This window comes from Gymnoscopelus microlampas, assembly GCF_963454915.1.
Source record: "Gymnoscopelus microlampas genome assembly, chromosome: 6".
NCBI lineage: Eukaryota > Metazoa > Chordata > Actinopteri > Myctophiformes > Myctophidae > Gymnoscopelus > Gymnoscopelus microlampas.
Window position 1 is genome coordinate 52,848,450 of NC_139943.1, and position 23,892 is coordinate 52,872,341.

The following is a 23,892-nucleotide window of genomic DNA, read 5'->3' on the forward strand; positions in this document are numbered from 1 at the left end:
TGAGCGCAGCTCCTCTTTAAGTTAATTGTCTTCACCCGCTGCGCAACAGGGCAGATCTCCGCCAGGGCAGGGCACTATAGGCTATTATATTTATATATTATATTTATATGATTTTAAAAAATCGAATTAAGTCATTATTAGTGCAAGTTCATAGGTGGACACAATAGGGACATTTGGGCACCTCGGTGTAAAATTGTCTATTTAAGTATCTATATATAAATGCATTTTAGTGGGCACTTTTTTTCTTTTTTTACCCTTTAACGGGAATTCCCGGGAAGCCCGGGAAAAGGTCTGAAAATTCCCGGGAATTAAAATTAGCTATTTCCCGGAAAATGTTAAACCCTAGTTCACGTGGTTAACGTAATATATTTGGTGGCCCACCCTGTAGTAACTCTGAAGACCCCCTAGGGTCTCCCCGGGACCCCCTGTTGAAGACCCAACAAAAAGGACAAACTTTGACAAGAGCAGCAAATGATGTCATCCTTGTTGTGTGTGAGGGGTGTGTGTGTGTTTGTACCTGTCGTGGTCGATGTGCTGGTCGGCGTCATAGATACAGAAGGGTTTGTCTATGGTGGTGCACTCCGTCATGAACTCTATAGAGCCCCCCATATCCGCAGAGATGTCACAAATGGCCAGGAGTCTGGGAGAGAGAGAGAGAGAGACACAGAGACAGGTAAAAATTCGGAAAGTGAACTTTTTCGAATTTTCGCGAAATTTCAAATAAACACCACTTCGCGTAGGTCTACGCGATTGGCACGTGGCGGCTTTAAATCGGTTCGCGTAGATCTACGCGACTGGCAGTCAATGTGCTAAAACTAACTTAATTAGAAAAAGAAATTCAAAACGAACTTAAAACTAAACTAAAATGAAAAATCCAAAACTATTATAACCTCAGTCACCACTCACCAGGGTTATCTTATCAGCTGAGTCTGGAGGTCTACCAGCTACTGGTTATACGCAACACATGGCTCTGAGCCATCGTACACAGAGTACACACAGTTGAGGATAAGACCTGACCTCCTGACGCGTGCCTTCAAATGTCACCGCAAAAGGGTCAGAGGCCGCGTCCCATTGGCTCGTAGTCAAACATTCTGTCGCAGTGACAGAATGTTTGACGGGGATGTTGTTTGCTATGAGAACATACACACTTGCACTAGCGTGGTTATGTTAAGGGGATGACACAACGTAATTATTATATTCATATCATATAAACTGCAGGTGGGCTGCCACTCTTATTTCTTTAGATCGCCTTTTAAAACACCCTGCCTTTCACACAGTTATTATTTCCCCCCCCTTTCTCTTCTGCCGCTTTTCAATCTTGTTTACTTTTATTTATATGATGCTGAATTGTAGGATAATAATAAGTAGGTCTATATGCCACCCAAATTATATAATAATGATATAGTAGCCTATATGTAAATGTTAAAGGTGAGTCACTATAACGCCTCATCTTTCTAATTAATTAACATGCTAAGGTGCCTCGTCATCGTCATGGGTCATCAGCTGTTGTTGAGTTTGAGCTTTATTTATTAGCACGTAAAGAGTTAAAAACAGAAGAATTTAGCGTCTGCAAATAAATAAGATGAAAAAGAGAATATTTTTTGTCGATATTTTTCAAAAACGTTCAAAAATAGCAAATGCACAAGCTTGCAGAGCTTGTAGATCTGCTATTTTTTTAAATAACGTATAAATGGATACATTGGTTAAAATGATTGTGATACTATGTTTACTACGTTTTGGTGGGGACCCATGAGACCCTGTCAAGGACCCCTGGGGGGGGTGTCCCCGGACCCCACTTTGACAACCACTGGCATAATGAATGCTCGGGACTCAGAAAGTCATGTCAGTCCTGTAGTGCGACGTGTCAGTGAGTTTAAGTTGTAAGATGGCGGGGACGGGGGCAGGGTTGCCAGATCTGCTTATTACAATTTCCCCGCAAGATTTCATTTGAAAATAGCCGATCTACAAGCTCACAACGCGTCGCATCGCGACGCGTTGTGAGCTTGTAGATCGGCTATTTTCAAATAGCCGATGTATATGTTAAAGTGCTCATTCCTGCGCTTCTTTTGGGCTGGTTTTCCTAGACCTGGTTGCTTGTTTCTCTCACAGAATCTGGCAACACTGGACAGGGGGGGTATGGAGGAGGCGTCTTACTTGTGTGGTAGCCCGGGGCAGCCGTCGTCAGAGGAAGAGGACTTCCGGATCAGTTTCTGTGCGTCCAGACGGCGGAGGAGTCGTGGCGTTTCGCGATCCCAAAAGATCCCATTGATGAGGCACGTTGTATATGGTGCCACCTAGAGGAAGGAATAAGAGGTGACATGGCCTATTTCAGTGGATTCCCAAACTGGCAGGGGGTCCCCAAATTATTTTGGGGGGAGGGATGATCAGCTTAATGTGCAACATTGTTTTCACACTCAACAGTAAACAAACCAACAGGAACAGGTGAAGCGGATAAGAAGGGTTAGGATAGAAGAATCACTCACGGCGGTCCTGAAGTTGGAGGTGTACAGCTCCGGGTGGTATTCATACTCCAGCGGGTCATAAATGCCGTCGCTCTTCCTCAAGAGGTGATGATGACGACTCAGGACCGTGGCGTACACTTTAGTCATGTCTGGCAGGAGGAGGTAACAGCAGTGTTTCATTTCGTCGACTAAAAATGTTCGCGGACTACCCTTTTTCACAGACAAAAACTAAATAAAAAACGGAATAAAAGCTAAGCTATGAGGACTAAAAACAATCACTAAATATATTGACATGATTATGTCATATCAAATCATTTTATGTGCGGCTGCACGTGGGTGTCACGTCCCGAAATCGGCAGATCTACAAGCTGCGACGAGTTGTGAGCTTGTAGATCTGCTATTTTCGGGCATGCAGCCAAGTACTGTATAAATCAGGCATTACGACGCCATCACGGCCCGCCAAAATAGATTTTAGTCGTCTAAATCTACTGTAGATTTTGGCGACTAAAACTAGACTAAAACTATAACATTTCAGATGACTAAAATGTGACTAAAACTAAATCTAAATTTGCTGTAAAAATTAACACTGGTTAACAGAGAAAAATCATTCACAACAACAGCTGTTTGGCTCAGCATGCACTATATCTGAACATAATTATCGTTCTGTATGGCAATATGAGCAAAAGGACTTTAATACCTGTAGTAGGAGTTTCAGAGACACTTTTCAACTCGTGAGGATCAACATATTCCACAGGGAGCTCGTTGATGATGTCTTGAGCGCCCTGCCAGCACAGAGGAGAAGCAAGTGAAGAAGTGATGCATGGGGCTTGATTTCCAAAAAGACCGGGAACACATCTGTGTCATTTTAAGATTTCTTTGGCTATTCAAAAATAGCAGATATACAAGCTCATAGCACGGCACCGAGCTTGTAGATCTGGTAAAAAAAAATTTAACGTGGAACATTTGTGCAAATCTTTGAATATATATGTTTTAAAGCAAACATTTTCAACTCCGATCTGTGCTTATGGGGGGTCCCTGGAACAAAACATTTTGATATGTATTGAGGTCGCTCGCGGCCAATGTTTTCGAAATCCTAACAGTATGTTGCTACTGTATATCAGTGGTGCTCCAACTTTTCCATGTCAAGGACCCCCAAAATGATATGTATTTGGCGGCGGACCCCCATCTCAGAATATGTTGTTCCAGGGACCCCCCAGAAGCACAGATCGGAGTAAAAAAAAATCGCTTTAAAGCATATATATATTTTCAACGATTTGCACACGTTTTCCAAGATTTTTCAAATAAATAGCAGATCTACAAGCTCATAGTGCGGCACTCGCTTAAAATGACACAGATACGTTCCCAGTCTTAATGGATTAGGTGTGGATATTTTCAGGTTGTGTTTGAACACTAGAATACTTACTTTGGAGACATTGCCTGTACCAGTGAAACAAAACGTGACCGGGCCAATAGATTTGGGCATGAGTCCCATGGAGATCTCGTACCCACAATCCCTCACTGCTTGGATGGCCTGGTAGACGTTCCTGTAGTTATGAGCCATGCCGATGTGCTGCCGACATAAAAGAAAATACATTAAAGCACTAAGTACTTTCCTCTTCTACACCGGATTTGAACCCGGTTTCCTGCGCAAGTGCTGAAATATAACATTGAGCCAGAGCACCGGCCTGCTTGCTCAGGGGAAAAACTGAATCTTGACCATCAGGTCAAAATTCCTGTCAGATCCTGTATCTAGGTGAGACATGACCTTTGACACGTTTCAATAGAAGAGCAGGGAGACAAAATACAACCACCCAAATTGTATAAGTTATATTGTATTAACATACTCTACCATACAGATTGTATAAGTTATATTGTATTAACATACTCTACCATACAGATTGTATAAGTTATATTGTATTAACATACTCTACCATACAGATTGGACTACATTTTTTTTTATTCATAAAGAGTTACATAGTGTCGCTTTAAACATTGGTATATCATTTAGGATTGGTTTCCTTTAGTGACATTACGGTAAAAATAGGTTTAGACGTTAAGGTATTATTATTGATAGTGGTTGTCGGACCAGCATTGAAAACAATATGAATCTCACCATAAAAGGGGTGTGGTGCCCGAGCGCAAGGAAGCGCAGTCCTAAACCGTGCAGGATATTAATCATTCCTGCAAAAATGAACAAACAGGATTTTTCGTTAACAATTCAGAAATTGACTACAGCTTTGATGTTCAACCAGAAAGTACCCCAAACTACCCAAAATGACCCAAAACATGCTAGTGCAGTAACCACAAGCACCCCAAAATACCCCAAATTACCCATACCCAAAAGTATCCCAAACTACGCAAAACTACCAAAAACATGCCAGTACACACAAACAAATGTGTTTTTATGAAAACTTTCTTGTCTCTGTCAGGTGGAAACCTCATTATGGCCAAAAGTGTTACTTTTCAGGATTCAAATTAAAAAACATCAAAAGTAGCAGATCCACAAGCTCAAGCTTGTATATCTACTACTTTTGATGCTTTTGTGTGACGCTGTAGTATGATCAAGTAGGGCATTCATTTACGAAAAAAACACAAAAAGTTAGAATAAGAGCTTTCTGCCCGACAGCAAGGATATGTTAGTTCATCTTGCATGTTTACTGTAAGTTATACCTGCAACACCGGCCCACTGTCCAAAAGCCACAATCCGGTATCCATTAGCATCAACCATCTTCTCATAGTCGATCAGACGCACTTCCTAAGGTGGACGAGATAGGGAACACATGGCTGTGAGAAAAGCGGTTTGTCTACGACAATAACCCAGATAGACCTTGACTTTCAGCCATAACATCTCCAGTTTATGTCACCATGTCCATGTCACCAGCTAGACACAACAAAATCTAATCAAGTGGATCACGTAATCCATGTGGCAGGGGTTGACACTAAGGTCTCAGAGGCACTTGCCCATTGGCAAGTACAGGTCATGTTCTACTTGCCCAAAAGTAATGCCCACTTTCCCAAAAAGTAAGGTAAAATTTGCGCTTGTAGAACAAATGAATCCAATGGATAACTGCAGAGTGGCGACAGTCACTTTGAGAAATCAGAATGAGTGCAACTGGTAGTTGTAAAAAGGTAGCATTGTTCTTCAAGAAATATTTAATGAAGACGGAATGCACTTGCCCGTCGGGTAACCTGAAAGCAAACTCCACTTGCCCGAACGTTTTATTTACGGTAGGAGACACAAAGGAAACTCTTTGTGTCTCCTACCGGAACCGCTGCCGGTCATCACATTATTGCTATAGGAATGTGACAAAAACTAAACATATCCATGAATTCACCCCATGGAGAAAAGTCTCCATGGGGTGACTAATCCATAGAAAGTCATTTTGGGGGTGAACTATATTTAAACCCCTTTCCCATGCAGTATCCATCCATAAACTCTCTGGATTAAAGATCGATTGACAAATGTAATTACTAATTGACTGTGCAATGTTTTGCCCACGTTGAGACAATTCAGCTGATTCGACTGCATTTTGAATGACTTGAGAGAAAATGCAAACAAGTGCAAAATAAAGAAATCAACAGGAAAATGTCTTGTATCTGAGGCTGAAGCTATGAACAGACAATGACACTTATTATGCAGCTCCCTCTGTGGAGACAAAAGGCCTGAAGATGGAATTCATTGACAGATGAATCACTGCATGGTCGCTTAAACAATGACTTGTTTGTTAACGTGTGTTCACCACCTTGTTCAAGATTCAAAGACTTTATGTGGACAACGGCTGTTTATGATGAGCGCTGGCTCTCTCACTCAAGCCCTCAAGGACCAGGGGTCCTGTAATAACAGTGACCTTTTGTACTGCAGCAGTAACTAAAGACTGACCTTTTTCAGAACGTCATCCAGGAGTCCCATGTTCGCTTCCTGTGCTTTGATGGTGTGGGAGAAGAACGCGTACGTTTTCTGGGCGTAGATCTTTTCCTCCGGGGGTCTTTTCACCCCGATGATCAACGTCGCCTCGGAAATGTCCTCTTGAATGCTGGCACCTGCCATCTCATAGTACTGAAATACAACAACAACAAAAAACATCATATTAAGTGGCCACTGGCCAGCAACCTTACAGTAGATTAAAGGGATAGTTCACCCAAAACAAAATTATTATTCACCCCATGGAGACTTGAATTCATGGATATAGTTTTGTTTTTGTCGCATTTCTAAGCCAATCATTTGATGACCAGCGGATCGGTAGGCAGCGGTTCCGGTAGGACACACAAAGGAGACTCTTTGTGTCTCCTACCGGCACCGCTGCCTAGGAATGCAACCAAAACAAAAGAATATCCATGAATTCATGTCTCCATGGGGTGGCTAATCGATAGGGAAAAAAGTCATTTTGGGGGTGAACTACCCCTTTAACATGTCTTCTTCGATCAAACTAATGACACATTTGTAACTTCTTCCTTCCGTATCCCAAACCACACTAGCAGTCAATGGAAACAAGTCCCCAGGACTTTTTTAGTGTTATCCTTTGAGCTTTAATGTCTTCTGTACCGTGTGTTGTTTACATTTCTTACTAATAGTATTCAATCACTCATTCAATCCTGAATCTGATCAACTTTCTAATGTACCTGCACCAGCTCTCTGTTGAGAGATGGTGCGCAGTATTTTCCAAGATGGAATTTGGGCCCCCTGTCTTGGGGACATACTAACTGTACTCTTGCCAGTGACCTTGACAAAAGAATAACTGGCCCAGACATTACGTTCTTACAGCTTATACTGATGGCTTACTTAGTGACTTACCTGGTTAAACTTTACAAAAAAAGAAAACTTCCTTGAATTGCATATCCATTAACCCATTAAAGCCAGGAACGTGTCTCATTTTTAGATTTCTTTAGCTATTCAAAAATAGAAGATCTACAAGCTCTTAGCGCGGCACCGAGTGACGCGCTTAGAGCTTGTAGATCTGCTATTTTTGAAACATCTTGAAAAGTTGTGCAAATCTTTGAATGCATGTATTTTTTAAGCAAACATTTTTAACTCAAATCTTGTCTTGTCTTCTAAATCCTAACAGTTTTAACCCCCCCCCCCAGAAGTTGTAACAGAGTTAAAAATGTTCGCTTTAAAAAATACATATTCAAAGATTTGCACACATTTTCACGATTTAAAAAAAAATAGCAGATATACAAGCTCATAGCGCGGCACTCCTGCTATGAGCTTGTAGATCTGCTATTTTTGAATAGGCCAAAGAAATAAAAAAATTACACAGAGGTGTTCCTGGTCTTAATGGGTTAAAAACAAAAAGAGAAAACGTTGCCCCTTTTCCTTTCTGCTTTTACCTTCGCATGAATGGCCCTCCTGTTGGACGGCTGGACCAGGACCTTGTGCCCGGCATGGGTCAGCTCCTTGACGTGCCGCGGCGCCAGCGGGGCCCTCCTCTCCCACGGGTTGATGTCCTCGCGGCGGATGGCGAGGATGCTCTTATGGTGCTCATAGCGCCGCTGGCTACTGAGGCAGGCCCTGGTGGTTCTCCTGCTCGGGTGACTTAGGAGTCTGAACATGACTGCTTATATAGGACACAATGAGCAGTTTAGCAAAGGCCACACATACAGGGTTATTCAGGTGAACCATACAACCATACTGGACTGGAGTGGAACCCAGAAGAATCAGTCATTCACACAGTTATGTGCAAATGTGTGCATGCATCACCGTTTAGGGAGATTTGGCAGCTTGCTGCCACGTCCAGTTTGCTCAGGGAGAGTTTTACAACAAAGGCACACATGGTATTGACATACAGTACAGTGACACTTGACCCTGTGGCGGTGGGCCACTTTGTTGAAACATTGAGATTTAGCCTATTTAATGCTCTGCTGATGAGGCTATTAGGCCAACTGCAGATGGGTCAATAGGTGGTGTATGATGACATAAAGGTTTGCTATTCTTTTGAACCAGTAAGCTGCTAGCACCAAGGTTATTATAGTTTAGCATTTATTTTATTTTATTTTTGTTTCAGGTAGATTCACCCCAGAAGAGGGACAAAGATTTGGCGGCCCCATGTAGTAACTCTTAGGACCCCTTAGGGGTCCCAGACCCCCTGTTGAAGACTAAAGGTCCTTACACACCGGGGGCGATTTTTTCATGCGAATGATACGTTTTATTTGTTTTAAACGTATAAAGTCAATGCAAGCTTCCACATCAGTTTCGTGGAACGAGAAAGCTTGTTTTATTTATTTGGACCGAGTCCGAATTTTGCGTATATTAGCATAATCGCCGGTGTAATGACCTTTATGGTCTAGTAAGTTTATGTTAATGAACGAGAGACATTAAAAACAAATAGGCAACGTTCCAGCAGGCAGGCTGCCTTCCCCAGCCTTTGTCAGAGGTTCAGAGGCCTTGTGGCTAGTGTTCGACTGTCCGCCCCCTGACATTGGGAGGTCAGGGGGTTCAATCCCTGGCCGAGTCATAACAAAGGCTATAAAATGTGTACACAATGCCTCCCTGCTTGGCATAGGGCATCAAGGGTTGGACTGGGAGTAAAGTCCCTGCAACATACTACACAATATTGTCACCTCCAGGGGTACATACATGTACATTAATGCCCCAGCTGACTGTACCACTTTCTCCTGTCTTTTTCTTGTCAATATGTAGACACCAGTGTCTCTTCTTTACAGTGAATTCTTCACTTCCCTGAGTGAAGCAATTCACTCACTTCACTTCACTTCCTCTTTAAACCAACCCAGTGACTTTAATTGGTGCAGGGCTGAGCATGGATCAGATTGTAAATACCATAATGTATTGATTTCACTGCAGATAGTCTACATATTACATTTAAAATCATCCTTAACCCTTAAATTCAATTAATTATTTCTTTGCAATGGACTAAAATCTTGTTTTATTTGATGGCCTTCCTGCCCTGGCATTTGGCCTTTGTGCCCTCAAAATTTTTTCCTGTTTCAGTCTGAAACAAGTGGCCTTGCCCCTAAAATGACGAAATTCCAGGCCTGGTTGACACATACATTTTATCCAAACTGACAGACTAAAACTAAACCAATCTTATGTATACATTTAATTAAATAAATATTATATATATTTTTGTATTACTACAACACTACAGAATAGCCTATAGTTTCAGTTAGTTTCTACAGTTTCTTTTTCATTATTAGTGCAGTTCAAATGAGCTTTCCCCCCACGCCTAGTTTTAGTAATAGTTTCGTTTTTAGTTCATTCTAATAACCTTGGTATAGCAGCATGTTTCGGATTCAACCACTAAATCCCTACAAACAGCCGGATACATAAGCTCACAAAGCTAAGCATGGCATTGTTGGATCAAGACTATAAAAGATGTATTTGATCTAGTCTGACTTCTGCAAGCAAAAGTGGATCATCAAGACCATCATAGATGTATTGAAATTCAAAAGTCATTACATACTCGATCAATTACATCTATTGCTTGATATGACAGTCTTGATCCAAGGCTAGTGCTGCACAATTATGTTGTGTTACGTTTAGTAAACAACACGTGTTGTTTTGTAAACAACACGTGTTCCTCGGGCAGGACAGTCCCTAGTTCCCCCCCGTCCCCCCCAAAGGACAGGGTGGGGGACAGCCTTAGGTAAGTCGTAAGGAGAGAGTTAGTGGTGGAGGATCTGGAACTTTCTAAACAGTCTAGTGGTCAAAGCAACATGTTCCAGAGCACTTCAATGTTAATGTGACACACGGTGTCAGTATTATTAGTAAACCCACCTTAATGCACTGCGGCCCGGATCAGCACAACAAGACCCGCAGAAAGACCCCCAAAAGGACCAGAGAGGAGTGTCTGTCACACGTACAGGTCCCAGAGGTGAAGGAGCATGGAGGGGAAGGGGACATGGAGGAGGACGCACACACACGCCACACACCACCCAGGAGAACTACACACCGTGTTGCCAGATCTTGCGAGAGAAATAAGCAACCAGGTCTATGCAAACCCAGAAGCCCAGAAGGAATATAAGCCAGGTGGGCACTACTTAGGGACATCTGGGCACCATGTTTTTGGGACGACTGGGCACCTAGATATCTGGGCACTAAGGACATGTGGGCACTATGGGACATGTCCTCCGTGCCCAGTTGTCCAGGTGCCCATATGTCCTTAGTTCCCAGTTGTCCAAGCGCCCACATGTCCCTAGTGCCCAGATGGTTTTAGTGACCAGTTGTCCAAGTGCCCACCTCCCCAGGTGCCCACATGTCTCTAGTGCCCAGATGTCTCCACCCCAGCCCTGATGGTTTTGGTGCCCAGTTGTCCCTAGTGCCCACATGTCCCTAGTGCCCACGTGTCCCTAGTGCCCAGATGGTTTTGGTGCCCAGTTATCCCTAGTGCCCAGGTGGTTTTGGTGCCCACCTGACCAGTTACCCCCAGAAGAAGTGACTCTATAGGCCATATGAGCACTTTAAACCATTTCAGGTGGGGGGGTCTGCTGGCAAATACATGATAATCAATTTGGGGGTTCTTGACATGAAAATGTTTGAACCACTGGTTTAATAAAATTAGGAATACAGCCCCAATCAGCAACTACACTTTAGAAACAAGCCCAAATAAGCAACTACACTTTAGAAACAAGCCGAAATAAGCAACTACACTTTGAAAACAAGCCCAAATAAACAACTACACTTAGAAACAAGCCCAAATAAACAACTACACTTTAGAAACAAGCCCAAATAAACAACTACACTTTAGAAACAAGGCCAAATAAACAACTACACTTTAGAAACAAGCCAAAATAAACAACTACACTTTAGAAACAAGCCCAAATAAACAACTACACTTTAGAAACAACAAACAAGCCCAAAAACATTACTACCAATATTCAGGGGCGGATATTTGCACTAGGCATACCAAGCACTTGCTTGGAGCCCCAAGGCATGGGAGGCCCCACCTCCCCCCCCTTTTTTTTTTTTCTTAATTAAAAAAATGTTTCTTCGCATTTTCGCGCGCGCAAAATAGGCCCCGAACCAGAGCTTTGCTTGGAGCCCCTAACTTCTTAAATCCGCCCCTGCCAATATTTACAAGCGACTTTACAGAAAAACAAGCCCACAGTCGCTTATAATAAGCAGACATGGCAACGCTGACTACACGCAGGAAAGTCTCACACAGCTATTAATACTTTGCGCTGCACGCTGCGCTCTGTGTAGATCTATAAAGCGTGTGCGTCAGCGCGAGGCTCTCAGCTGTGGGTTTGTAACTCGGTCAAAGGAGCGCAGCAACGTGTCGGAGGGGGGGAGGATTTAAACCAATCCTGTATCAGTCTGAAGGATCGGCCTCACTCCTCAGTAGTGACGTATGTCGCAGGATGATGACGACACCGTGGGGACTTCCCCCATTTCTTACAAGGAGGCTAAATTAAGGAAAGGTCGCCGACCTCATTGTCTCTGTCTGGCAAATCCAGCCGACAGATAGGCTCTATTCACAGCAGCCATATTATGAAGACATTCACAGGTGTTACCAATGATACTAATGAAGGCTCTGTTCCATTCTGGTCAAACAGAGTCAGGGTGCTGATATTGTGCATATCTACAGTTGGGGTCCAGGGACCCTCATGGGCTTCCAAATGGCCCCTTACAGGTGCACTGAGAGTGTGCAAATGGAAACCAATTGGACCCGTAAGGGTCCATTTGGTTCCATTTGTACACTCTCAGAGTTATGGGGGTCGTGGAAACCACTGTGCTAGACTAAATGGAATAGAGCCTGCATTAGTATCATTGGTAACACCTGTGAAGGAAGTGATAATATGGCTGCTGTGCATAGAGCCTATTCGTCGCACTGGGCAGCGCTGCCAATCCTCCTGGATCCTACAGGAGTCTCCTTGATTTCGACCACATCTCCTTCTGGACTCCTGGATTGACATTTCTCCTTGATTTCGCCTTGATTTGTATCAAACTCCCAAAATTCACCAGAACACAGGAAATGACATCTACTGTGTTAAAAAGTTTAAAAGCCCCCCCCAGACCCCCGCTTTGGGGTTGTGGTGCGTGCGCGTGCGTGTGTGTGCGTTCATTCATTCATTCATTCATATCTGATCACCTGGTTAGAAAGAGATGGTTGCCCATGTGTTTCAATAGCAACATATGGGCTGACACTTGCCTATCCATGCCTCCAAACTGAGTTTAATAAACTGCATACACCGCTGACCTTTTGGCCACAGTGAGATACAGCAATAGAGGATGGTTTAGAAATAACAGTAACATATTCAGTTAAATAAGAAATAAAACAGGACCATTGGTTATATACCTTACAGTTAACACTAGGCATAACCGACTTCATATTTATTTTACCATTTAACCTATAATGTCCATTTATAGGCTATTGCAGGGGTTTTCAACTGATCGTGAACCAGGGACCACCACCCTGATTAAGAATCAACCTGGGGACCACTGTTGTGTTGGGTGAGATTAGAGCTAAGATTAGTGCTTTGCTAACACCTGCTACTGTATGCATGCATCCCATGATACATCCCACTGTTTCTCAACCAGTGGTCCATGGACTACACAGACACATGCAATTATATGGCCACATTTCCTAATAAATAAAAATGTTAAAATGGAACACATTTGTATGTCGACCTAAGAAGAAGAACCTATACCAAATATCTTTTTTGTTTGGGAAACAGTAGATAAATCCTGTAGGAAGACTCACATTTAGCATCTGTGTTTTTCTTTTTTTTTTTATAGCAATAGCACATGTGAGAGAAGTATGTTGATTTGGTTTGGGAATTGCACTGCAAATATGCTCTGTCCCAAAATGTCTATAGCCCACAGACATGTTCAGTTCATCTCTAAGATCAACTGATGCTCGCATGGTGACCAGGTTAGCACCAGTTCTCTTTTTGAGGGCCCACTGGGCACTGGTCCCCACTCGCCCTACTGGCCCCACTGGGCCCCACTGGGTCCCACTGGCCCCGTCCACAATCCATCCATGAACTGGAGGGGACCCTCCTCATGTTAGCCTATCAGTAACTGAACATTGTAATCAATCAATCTAACATCTGGCCAATACTTTTCTGCCTCAGTTACTGACTATAGATTTGTTTAGAAAGTTCAGCAAATAATGTAGTGCGTTCAGTTTAGCACAGGTTAACATTTGATTATCTCTTCACCACCGGGTTTGAGTCAAAACATAATTCCCCATCTCCCAACTGCGTGTGATGTTGCGCACCCCCAGAACAATCATATTTGAACAGCTGGGGATCCCAACTCTGACAAGCACTTTGTAGACATTACATTTAGTTTGACTCGGTTCCACAGAGTCAGCATTGTGAGGTGCTGTCTGCTGTGAGCTTGTAGATCAGCTATTTTCACAATCTTTATAGTTTGGTTTGCTGATTACTTTTGATGCAGTAATGGTCTTTTTTCATTTAATTTCTTTTTTTCTTCTTCTTTTTTTTTTTTTTAGGTATTAGGTATTAAAAGTCCTTAAATTGTCACTTTTGCTGCCTGTCATCTGGGGACCACCCCAAAAACATGTGGGGACCACAGGTTGAGAACCACTGTCTTACACAGCCAGGTGTTGACAACTTGACGAGGGTTCCTCCAGTTATAACTGTTAATATTTATACCTACATAAGTGGTCGCTGTAAGCATCATTAGATCAGAGAGGAACAAGTTTGACTGAGGGCTATGTATGGACATTTTTTTTGACAGCATATATGCAGTGCAATAGGCTCTATGCACAGCAGCCATATTGGAAGGAAATTGGGCCTCTTCCTTACTTCACAGGTGTTACCAATGATTCTAATGAAGGCTCTGTTCCATTTAGTGTAGCAGAGTGGTTCTCAAACCTTTTGATTTCAAGGACCCCATAACTCTGCAGAGTGTACAAATGGAACCAAATGGACCCGTACACTCTCAGAGTTACACACCCGTAAGAGGCCATTTGGAAACCCCTCAAGGAACCATGAGGGTCCCTGGACCACACTTTGAGATCTACTGGTGTAGCAGTGTTTCCAGTGAGCCAACGTGCACAACATCAGCACCCTGACTCTGTTTGACCTGAATGGAACAGAGCCTTCATTAGTATCATTGGTAACACATGTGAAGGAAGTAAGAAAAGGCCCAATTTCCTTCCAATCTGGCTGCTGTGCATAGAGCCTATTCCCAGACATGGATTAACATATACAACCCATCTTCTCTCACATGTGCTATAAACCTATGAACACTTAAATGCAAGTGTAATGTGCAGATATGATTGTATCTGCTGTTTTAAAAAAAAAAGAAGAAGAAAAAGTAGCAGGTATACAAGCTGCTTGTATATCTATCTATCTAGCCAGGTAACAACTTTTGCTGGGGACCCTCTGGAACCCCTCCCTCCAAGGACCCCTGGGGGTCCCCAGAACCCCGGAACCACTGATAGGGCAGACTATGACATCCATAGGGCGGAGGGTGGAGGCCCGTTCAGCTGTCCACTGAGGAGGAGGAATGTCAACTATTCACATTCCAAACATATATATATATATCCATAACATAGATAGGTAATGTGTATACATCGCATACATATATACATTCCCAAAAATATGTTATTATATAACAGTCTGTTTCCAAGAATCTAGGTTATTATTACTATTATAAAACTCTGATTCCAAGTCGGACAATGTCGTAAAGATATACTTGTCGGTATAATAAGGCCTATTCCTCATTTAGGTCTGATAATGATAAGCCTACACAATTCTATCATCGGTCTTGTTGGAGTTGTGATATCAGGTCAAATGAGAACATAGGCCAGGCCTACTTTATTTGATTGTTCTAGGCCTATACCTGCAGTTGCAGAATGAAACATAACGTGTTGCAATAAGGAAACGGCAGAAGATTGAAACGGGAATGTATCACTGCAGTGTAAGAATGAAATAGGTTACGAATAATGATTTAATTGATTTTATGTATATAACTATATCAAAGTCGCTCTCCCTTTTCAGAGGCATCGTGGATCGATTCATGAGAGAGAACTGACCAGTGAACTGACCATCAGCATCGGTATTTTCACATTTTTTTTGCCTTTTTCTTATATTATTTGACAATTTGTCCAATGTTTGACCAGTTTTTATTGTATAGTTTATTGATTACTTTTGATGCAAAATTGTCTGTCAGGTTGAGAACCACTCTATTATTCTATTGGTTATAGGCCTGTCTGTGTGCCTGTAAGCAACCCGGATTAAATACATAAATACATGTATTTATTTAGTAAATAAATAAATACATGTATTTATTAAATAAATACATGTATTTATTAAATAAATACATGTAAGGCTTAAGCAATTCTGTTAAACTAGGTCCACATAATGACGCACTATTAAACGCAAAATCACACAAACGAATAAACTTTTCATTAAGGCTATATGTATTGTGTATACATGGTTAAATATGAAAGCTAGATGCGTGATAATTGTATAAATGTATCTGTACAGTGTAATAATGGACCTGTAAGGGTTTATTAATGCTGGCCACAAGGGGGGGCAATATACCTGTTATGCGTCCTTTCAATCCGTGGCTTTGGATAATAATCACTCATAATAAAAAAACGTATATAAAAAACAAAAACAGCCTACATAAAAGTATAACAATTAACTGTGTCGTGTGTATTAGAAGACCCTCTCTTTCTTAAACAAATACAAAAACGATTCAAGAAAAAAAGTAAAATCATTAAAAAAAAATAAAAACTCTCATGACAACGAATAAAATATAAATGACAAAATACATTTTATATAGGATATTGCTGAATTTTCTAATATAGGCCATACGGCTGGTTTATATAGGCTTTCATCACGTGCATTAAAAAATAAAAGTAAAATTGGACACAAACAGTTGCTTTTATTGTCATTATTTTCAATGCCATTTAGAACGAGTGTTTGTTCACATGAGCATCTCTGTGAAACCTTGATTTATGCTCCATACAAGGCCTATTATTCATTCATTAATTTTCCAATCATGGTGCTCATGTAGGCTAATTGGATGTCATATAATGGGCTTTCCACATGACCAGAAACTATCCATATACTCCTCTTCAGTTTTCTTCTCTTTTAAATTAATTCAAATAAATATCATAAAACATTTCACAATAATCCTGAGATTGAAATTAAAAAATAGTAACGATGGAACGATTAATTGAAAAAAAGTTCATTTTGTAGTCCATAAAATGTCTCAATGGTCACGATTCTCACCTGGGCTGATAAAAGCTCAATTTATAGAATCCATCACGCGAGCAGCGTGTCAGAAGAATTGATCTACAAGATATACCACCTTGCATGTTGGGGCTTTGTTAGCTTGTAGATCTGTTATTTTTTTCCTTTTTGGCAAGCAACACCGTCGTACTATAAGGTGCATTGGTGGACAAAGCTAACCCCAGTATTTGAGTCAACAAGTATAATACATGTACTGAATGGGTTTTTTCTGTGTAACCACAAAATGGTTCGCCCACTGCCCTCTATAAGCCGGTGTATAATGAGTTTCAGTGAGACTCAGAGGAGGGTGAGGGTGTCAGGGGGGACTTGGGGGACTCGTGCAGTTTTCGGATGTGCTTCTTCAGGTCAAAGTTCCTGCAGAAGCCCTTCCCACAGGTGGGGCAGGTGAAGGGCTTCTTGTCGTTGTGTGTGTGCATGTGGAAGGTCAGGTTATACACCTGGTGGAAGGCCTTGTTGCAGATGGAGCACTTGAACTGCTTCTCACCGCTGTGCGTCAGCTTGTGGTTCTTGTAGTTACCTTCATGCCAAAGAAGATTTAAAATAGATAAATAATAATAATTAGAATTATGAGGAAATAGAACAAACATGGGAAAGTTCTCATTCTGCCCAAGACTTCTTGAACATTGTTTTTTATTTACTTATGGAAATTATTAGATTAAAAAAATGTATTTATGAAATACTTTTGAAAAATTGTTTTTAATTGATGAAAAGCTGTGATTGTTTTGTTTATATTTGATATTTACTCGGGACCCATATAAATATGTCCACGACCCAATCATGGGTCCCGACCCACTGCTTGGGAACCAGTGCTTTAAAGGATGTGAATCACTGGTTTCATTCACAATTTCAAAAAGGACAGGAGACTATACAAGGGGAGGCTAATGCAGATTCCCATAAAGGAGGTGTCATTCACTGCCACCATTTATCCTTTTTCTCCTTTGTACATAAATAGTGTTTATATTTGTTGATGATGTATGTATTATTGTGTTAATTTATTATGCTATGTTGATGAAATGAAGATAGGACCACAATGGAAACCAGTCCCCAGGATCAATTAGAAAACGTTTTCGTGTCAAAAAGGCTAACATGTAATGGATAAAGTGGGTTAAAATTGTGATGCTGTTTTAACTATACTTTAGCTGGGTACCCCCTGGAACCACTCTCCATGGACCCCTGGGGGTCCCCGGGCCCCACTTTGAGAACCACTTAATTAGACTAGCCTTCAAAACGTGAGTTTAACCCCTTAAACCCTCATGCGTTGCCTACTTTGATGCGCTCTTTCCCCCTCTGCACACAACACAAAATAGCCGATCTACAAGCTCACAATTTGGCTCACATTGTAGATCACATTGTGTTAAAAAAAAAAAAAAAAAAAGCTCACTATGTGAACATGCCCTTTTTGGGGGGCAAATGTTTGAAGTGGTTAATTATTATTAGCACAATAAAATGTTAAAAACTGAAAACAATACATGAGCAAATATTGTTCAGCTCGTTAAAAGGCCAAGTGGCGACATGGAAATAACCTCTCCTAAATGTACACAATATCACACACACTACAAAATAAGAATAGATCAAAATCTGAACAAAATGCATTTGATTTGATCATTTTTTTTAACCATTTGATATTTCCGTCAAATTATTATTAAGGCTGCGATTTGAACAGAAAATAACATTGGTTCTGTTTACCTTTCTGATGGAAGCCTTTCCCACATATTAATAATAATAATAATAATAATAATAATGAATGATAATAATAATGAATGATAATAATAAGTGGTGTAGGGTTACAGTTAGGGTTGTAATAAGTAACTGAGTACATTTACTCAAGTACTGTAATTAAGTACAATTTTAAACAAACATACATTAACCACTTTAGCCCTATTTCCTATAGGCTATTTGAAAATAGCAGATCTACAAGCTCACAACCGCGACGAGTTGTGAGCTTGTAGATCTGCTATTTTCAAACATTTTTGTACTTTTACTTTTGGTACAAGTACAATTTGATACCAACACTTTTGTGTAATTTTGAATTCCGGACTTTTACTTGTAAGTGTACTTGCAGTATTGATACTTTCACTTAAGTAAAACATTTGAGTACTTTTTCCACCACCGATAATAATAATAAAATTATAATAATAATGATAATAATAAGAATACCTTTCTGATGGAAGCCTTTGCCACAGAACTCGCAGACAAACGGTTTGTATCCCGCGTGAATCCGCGTGTGAGTGTTGAGCGTGGAGCTGCGGTTGAAGGCTTTCCCACACTGGTTACACTTGTGGGGTTTTTCCTACAATTAAAATAATACAATACAAACAATAAAGTCAAATTAGTAAGAATTAAATCAGGACAGCAGATAAATATATAAATAAGATGCATTAAGCTGACCGTAGGCTATAGGCCTATATATATAATTATCATGCAGCTCGGCTTTCCGCCTGTACATATATTCACCATAAAAACATCAATTACAGCTCGTATCAAAATATGAAAATTATAGAAGGCCTCTCTCTCTCTCTCTGCACAGCTTATGAAGAATACTCTGAGATCTGTTTGTAATTGCATTCTTTGAAATTCTGAAAGGTCTATTATTTTGTCATTTGTTTAGTTTAATGCTATTCTATATTTACTGCAATCAGGGCATCATTGGAAAAGAGAGCTTGCTCTCAATTGACCTTCCTGAATAAATAAAGGAGAAATGAAAAATATATAGGCATATATATATATAATTATAATTTCCTTGCCTACCTGAGTATGAACTATAGGCTATATATATATATATATATATATATATATATATATATATATATATATATATATATATATATATATATATATATATATATATATATATATATATATCCCCTGTGATATAATAATGATTTGCCTACCTGAGTATGGATGATTTTGTGTCGACACAGAGTGCTGGCCTGTCGGAATCCTTTCCCACAGACCTTACAGATGAACGGTCTGGCTCCGGTGTGAACGGGCATGTGGCGGGTCAGGTTGTAGTGCGCGTTGAACACCTGCAACACGCACGCACGCACACAAATACATAAATAAACATAATAAATAATGAATACACATATTATTACCAAAGGGTTAAACAATAAAAAGCAAAATGTGTTAATAAAGCGTCACAATCATTTGAACCCCTTCATCCATATTTTTTTTCTATTTTTTTTCTATGAGCTTGTAGATCTGCTATTTTTGAAAAAGCGTGAACATTTTTGCAAATCTTTGAACATACAACTTTTAAAGTGAACATTTGTTACTCAAATCTTTGCTTCTCGGGGGTCTCTGGACTGGAACAAAATATTTTGAGATGGGGGTCCGCGGCCAAAAGCATATCATTTTGGTCCTTGGCACGGAAAAGTTTGAGAACCACTGATACAAACGAGTCGACACAACCACGACATTGGAATGGCCTCCCGACACATATATTAATAAGGATAGGCAATACATCCACGGCTTCCAAAAGAAATGAAGGGATGCAGTGATTAGTGAAGACGTTATGTTTGATGTCTGTAATTGTATATATAGCCTAGTTGGCTATAATTCGTTTTCATGTCAAGGACCCCCATTTGGCTGCGGACCCCCATCTGAAAAAATATTTTGTGCCAGGGATTTTTCAAAAATAGCAGATCTACAAGCTCATAGTGTGGCACTCGGTGCCGCGCTATGAGCTTGTAGATCTGCTATTTTTGAATAGCCTTAAGTATAAAATAATAGTTAAAGTATTTTGTTGTACATTTCTTGGTTTGTCCACCAGAGAGTAATAATATGCCTATTATAACATGAGTTATTATTACGTGAAGACTTCTTCACGTCATTTTTGTTGTTTTGTTTTGTTTTGTTTTTAACTATGTAATGGTGTAATTCCTTTGTATTGTGTTTTAATTTGATTGTTAAGTGTGAATGTTTGGACCCTTGGAAGAGTAGTCTTCACTGTGATGTGATCTGTAATAAACAATAATAAACAATAAACATATAAAAAGTAGGAATTGAAAAAATCCCAAAAAGGTAAAGCACATCCAACATTTTCAAATCAATGGAGGACAGAGTACTCACATTCCACCTTTTTCAGCGTTCGTTTATTGGTGTGTGACAATAAAAAAAAGTGGAAATGTGAGAATTTTGATTTGAAATTTTGGATGTGCTACCTTTTTGGGATTTTTTCAATTCCTACTTTTTATATGTAGGCCTATACTGGGTCCAGCACTCCACTGAGAAAACCCATTGTTCATGCACAACCTCTTTTTCTTATTTGGAACCAGGAACCATCTGTGTCATTTTTTTATTTGAGCTAAAAAGCATTATTTTACACTTTGGCTATTCAAAAATAGCAGATAAGCTCATGTTATGAGCTTGTGTGGAAAATATGTGCAAATCTTTGAATATATATATATTCTTTTAAAGCGAACTTTTTTTTAACTCAAATCTTTGCTTCTGGGGGTCCCCGGAACAAAAATATTTTGAGATTGTGTCATTGTGGTCGGCCGCCAAATACATTTAATTTTGGGGGTCCTTGACATGAAAAAGTTTGAGAACCACTGAACATACGTTTTTCAGAAAACTGTTGGGAATTAGAAGTAATTTGTAGAATCGGCTTCAAGTCTTAATGGGTTAAACAAAAAACAAACAATAAAGCAGCAAATCTTTTTCTTCTTCTTTTTTATATACCTTTCCACAGACTTCACAGGTGAACACCTTGGGCTTCCCACTCGGACAGCCGCCGCTCAGCTTCGACGATCCCTTGAAGATCTTCTCGGCCAGAATGTGATGATGGTCCTTCATGTAGTGATGGAGGTGATGGTGGTGATGATGAAGGCTCTGATGAGAAGAAGAAGAGGAGGAGTTGTTGGAGGTCGGGTAGGACCGCTCCACGACGCACGGCGTGGTCGCCTTGCCTCCCGATGATGTTTTCTCCTGGTGATGATGATGCTGATGGAGGAAGGCTGCTGCCTTGTGCCGGTGGTGATGATGGTGTTGGTGGAGGGGCGATCCGAGCAGGTAGGAGGCCATGGTCGAGGTCATGGAGGCCATGGTGGAGCTCATGGTGGGATGGAGGTTGACCGGACAGCTGACCTCTCCTCCGCCGCAGTTCAGGTAGCACACCGCGGCCCCCAGGCCCATGGTGGCGTGGAAGGACCCCTGGTTGACCACGCGAGGACGGAACAGCTTGTACTGATGGCCCATGGTGGAGGCAGCCAGGCTCAGGTGGTCCTGCTGCTCGCTTTTATTAGTATTATTATTATTACTAGTATTATTATAGTTCAGACCGATGCAAGGCACCAGCTCGTTAGAATGATGATACGAAGACGCGTCGAAAGTGTTCGCGTCCAAGCCGCTGCAGAGGCTGAGCTTAGTGTGTGCCGCCGGTGGTTCGAACCCCAGCGGCACCGTGAAGGGGATCATGCGATGATGATGCTGCTGAAGGGGCGACGGGCTGGTGTTAAGCGGCTGCTTGGGCTCCGTTTTGCCGCCGGTAGAAGTAGGAGCAGCAGCAGCAGGGTGGGACTGGGGGTGCGCAAACAAGTTAGGGAAAGGTATCGACGTCTTGGGCTCGGGGCTCCGCGCCATAATCCGTTCGATCGAAAAAGCGAGAGGCTTGCTGGAGGTGATCATGTTGTTAACGGTGCTGCTGGAGGAGGTGATCATGTTGCTGGAGGAGGTGATCATGTTCCCTGTGGAAGAAGCCGAGGGGGAGCCGAACATCCCCGCTGAGCTGGGATGGAGCGCCGCGCTCTACCCAAAACAAAAAGACCACCGTGTGCGTCGTGGCCGTGCGTGGCCGTCCCGTCCTCCTCCAGATCTACCCGCTGGTTTTTAGGGCTGTCTGTCTCTCACTGGACCGAGGGCACCATCATGATCAACGTGTCTTCTTCTTCTTCTTGTCCCGGTACGACTGTCTGTCACTCAGGGCATCTGATCAGGGCATCAGGCGGACCCCCTCACTGCTCCAGGGCATCAGGCGGACCCCCTCACTGCCTCCGATGCGCTGATTTGTGGACAATCACCACTTTGACGTCCAGCAGGGCCTGTTTCTGCTGTCAATAAACACCGTGTTGAGTCCGATCGTTATTACAGTCCGAGTGAGAGAGAGAGAGAGAGAGAGAGAGAGAGAGAGAGAGAGAGAGAGAGAGAGAGAGAGAGAGAGAGAGAGAGAGAGAGAGAGTGAAGTAGATAATTGTTGCTCAGTTCTTCTCCACTTGTCGCCAGTCAGTCAGTGGGAGGATCAGGATGATGGATCTGAGGAGGTGCTCTTTACTTTAGTAGAGGAGTCTCTCTGTTCAACTGGAAAAAGCATTGGGCAACTCCGAGAGGAGAGGTCCCCTTGTGGGCTGCGCGTGACATCATTTTAAATCTCACACACACACACACACACACACACACACACACACACACACACACACACACACACACACACACACACACACACACACACACACACACACACACACACACACACTCACTCTCGGGGTGGGGGGGGGGGGGGGGGTCAGCAACATGTCAGCCCGCGTTTGATATGTCACATTTTGACATCAATCACCTTTCAGCTTCTCTGGCTGGCTGCTGGCATCGTGTTTCAACGCGTGGCTCGTGGATAAATCAACATAACTTTGCCTTGATGTAAGAATGGATGTAAGAATGGATGGATGGCTTTTTGAAATCACAAATCACCATCAATATTTTTCGTTTATTAAAAATCGAAAACAAAATGTCAGATCAGATGTCATTTTAAGTTAGTCACAAAATCAATAGTCAATAGTGGAAAATGTGTGTAGCCTACCCCCCTCAAGAAGTTAGAAATGGTAAAAGCTGGACGTTAGCCTATATATATTTATTTATATATGTGTTTATTTATTTATTTCATTTTATTTTGTGTATTTCTCCAGGGATGATAACAAACTTGCAGCCACTGGGAAAGTGTTATAGTGACGAACTGTGTGATTTTATAGTTTGCCATTTCAGGTGTGGAATATGGAATATGAAATATGTATTTTACAGCAGTTTCTCTAGCAAGTCAAATGGAGCCGTGATGCCGTCCGTTGCTTCAGTGAAGGTAGGAGGATATATATATATATGAATATGAGAGAATTATCAACAAGCATTTTTAAAGGACAAAAACATGCTATATTTAGGATTATATTATATCACTGTAAAATGGGTAGGATAGGCTATCATAGCAGTATTTGCAAGAAATAATAGCATGGTTACAATAATAATAATAATA

The 23,892-nt window shown here is 41.4% G+C and overlaps 2 protein-coding genes across 3 annotated transcripts in view; both read right to left on the reverse strand.

Moving 5' to 3' along the window:
* aass (aminoadipate-semialdehyde synthase) overlaps nucleotides 1–10,351 on the reverse strand; it is a 38,854-nt gene extending 28,503 nt beyond the window's left edge. The window contains exons 1-10 of one of the 2 annotated variants that reach the window (XM_084060508.1): nucleotides 10,195–10,351; nucleotides 7,791–8,014; nucleotides 6,343–6,519; nucleotides 5,133–5,217; nucleotides 4,576–4,643; nucleotides 3,886–4,032; nucleotides 3,160–3,244; nucleotides 2,484–2,611; nucleotides 2,155–2,294; nucleotides 518–640 (exon numbers count right to left, since the gene is read on the reverse strand). In XM_084060508.1, the coding sequence (XP_083916634.1) occupies nucleotides 518–640; nucleotides 2,155–2,294; nucleotides 2,484–2,611; nucleotides 3,160–3,244; nucleotides 3,886–4,032; nucleotides 4,576–4,643; nucleotides 5,133–5,217; nucleotides 6,343–6,519; nucleotides 7,791–8,012 (1,175 nt within the window). In that variant the 5' untranslated portion in view covers nucleotides 8,013–8,014; nucleotides 10,195–10,351. Of the gene's footprint in view, nucleotides 1–517; nucleotides 641–2,154; nucleotides 2,295–2,483; nucleotides 2,612–3,159; nucleotides 3,245–3,885; nucleotides 4,033–4,575; nucleotides 4,644–5,132; nucleotides 5,218–6,342; nucleotides 6,520–7,790; nucleotides 8,018–10,194 lie in introns of both variants that reach the window. The other variant, XM_084060509.1, reaches the window with a different exon arrangement.
* fezf1 (FEZ family zinc finger 1) overlaps nucleotides 1–22,373 on the reverse strand; it is a gene marked incomplete at both ends in the record, with an annotated part of 76,150 nt that extends 53,777 nt beyond the window's left edge. The window contains 5 exons of the mRNA XM_084059633.1: nucleotides 16,971–17,172; nucleotides 18,813–18,945; nucleotides 19,547–19,681; nucleotides 21,339–21,488; nucleotides 21,561–22,373. Coding sequence (XP_083915759.1) covers nucleotides 16,971–17,172; nucleotides 18,813–18,945; nucleotides 19,547–19,681; nucleotides 21,339–21,488; nucleotides 21,561–22,373 — 1,433 coding nt within the window. The remainder of the gene's footprint in view (nucleotides 1–16,970; nucleotides 17,173–18,812; nucleotides 18,946–19,546; nucleotides 19,682–21,338; nucleotides 21,489–21,560) is intronic.
* Between the last annotated feature and the right edge of the window lie 1,519 nt (nucleotides 22,374–23,892).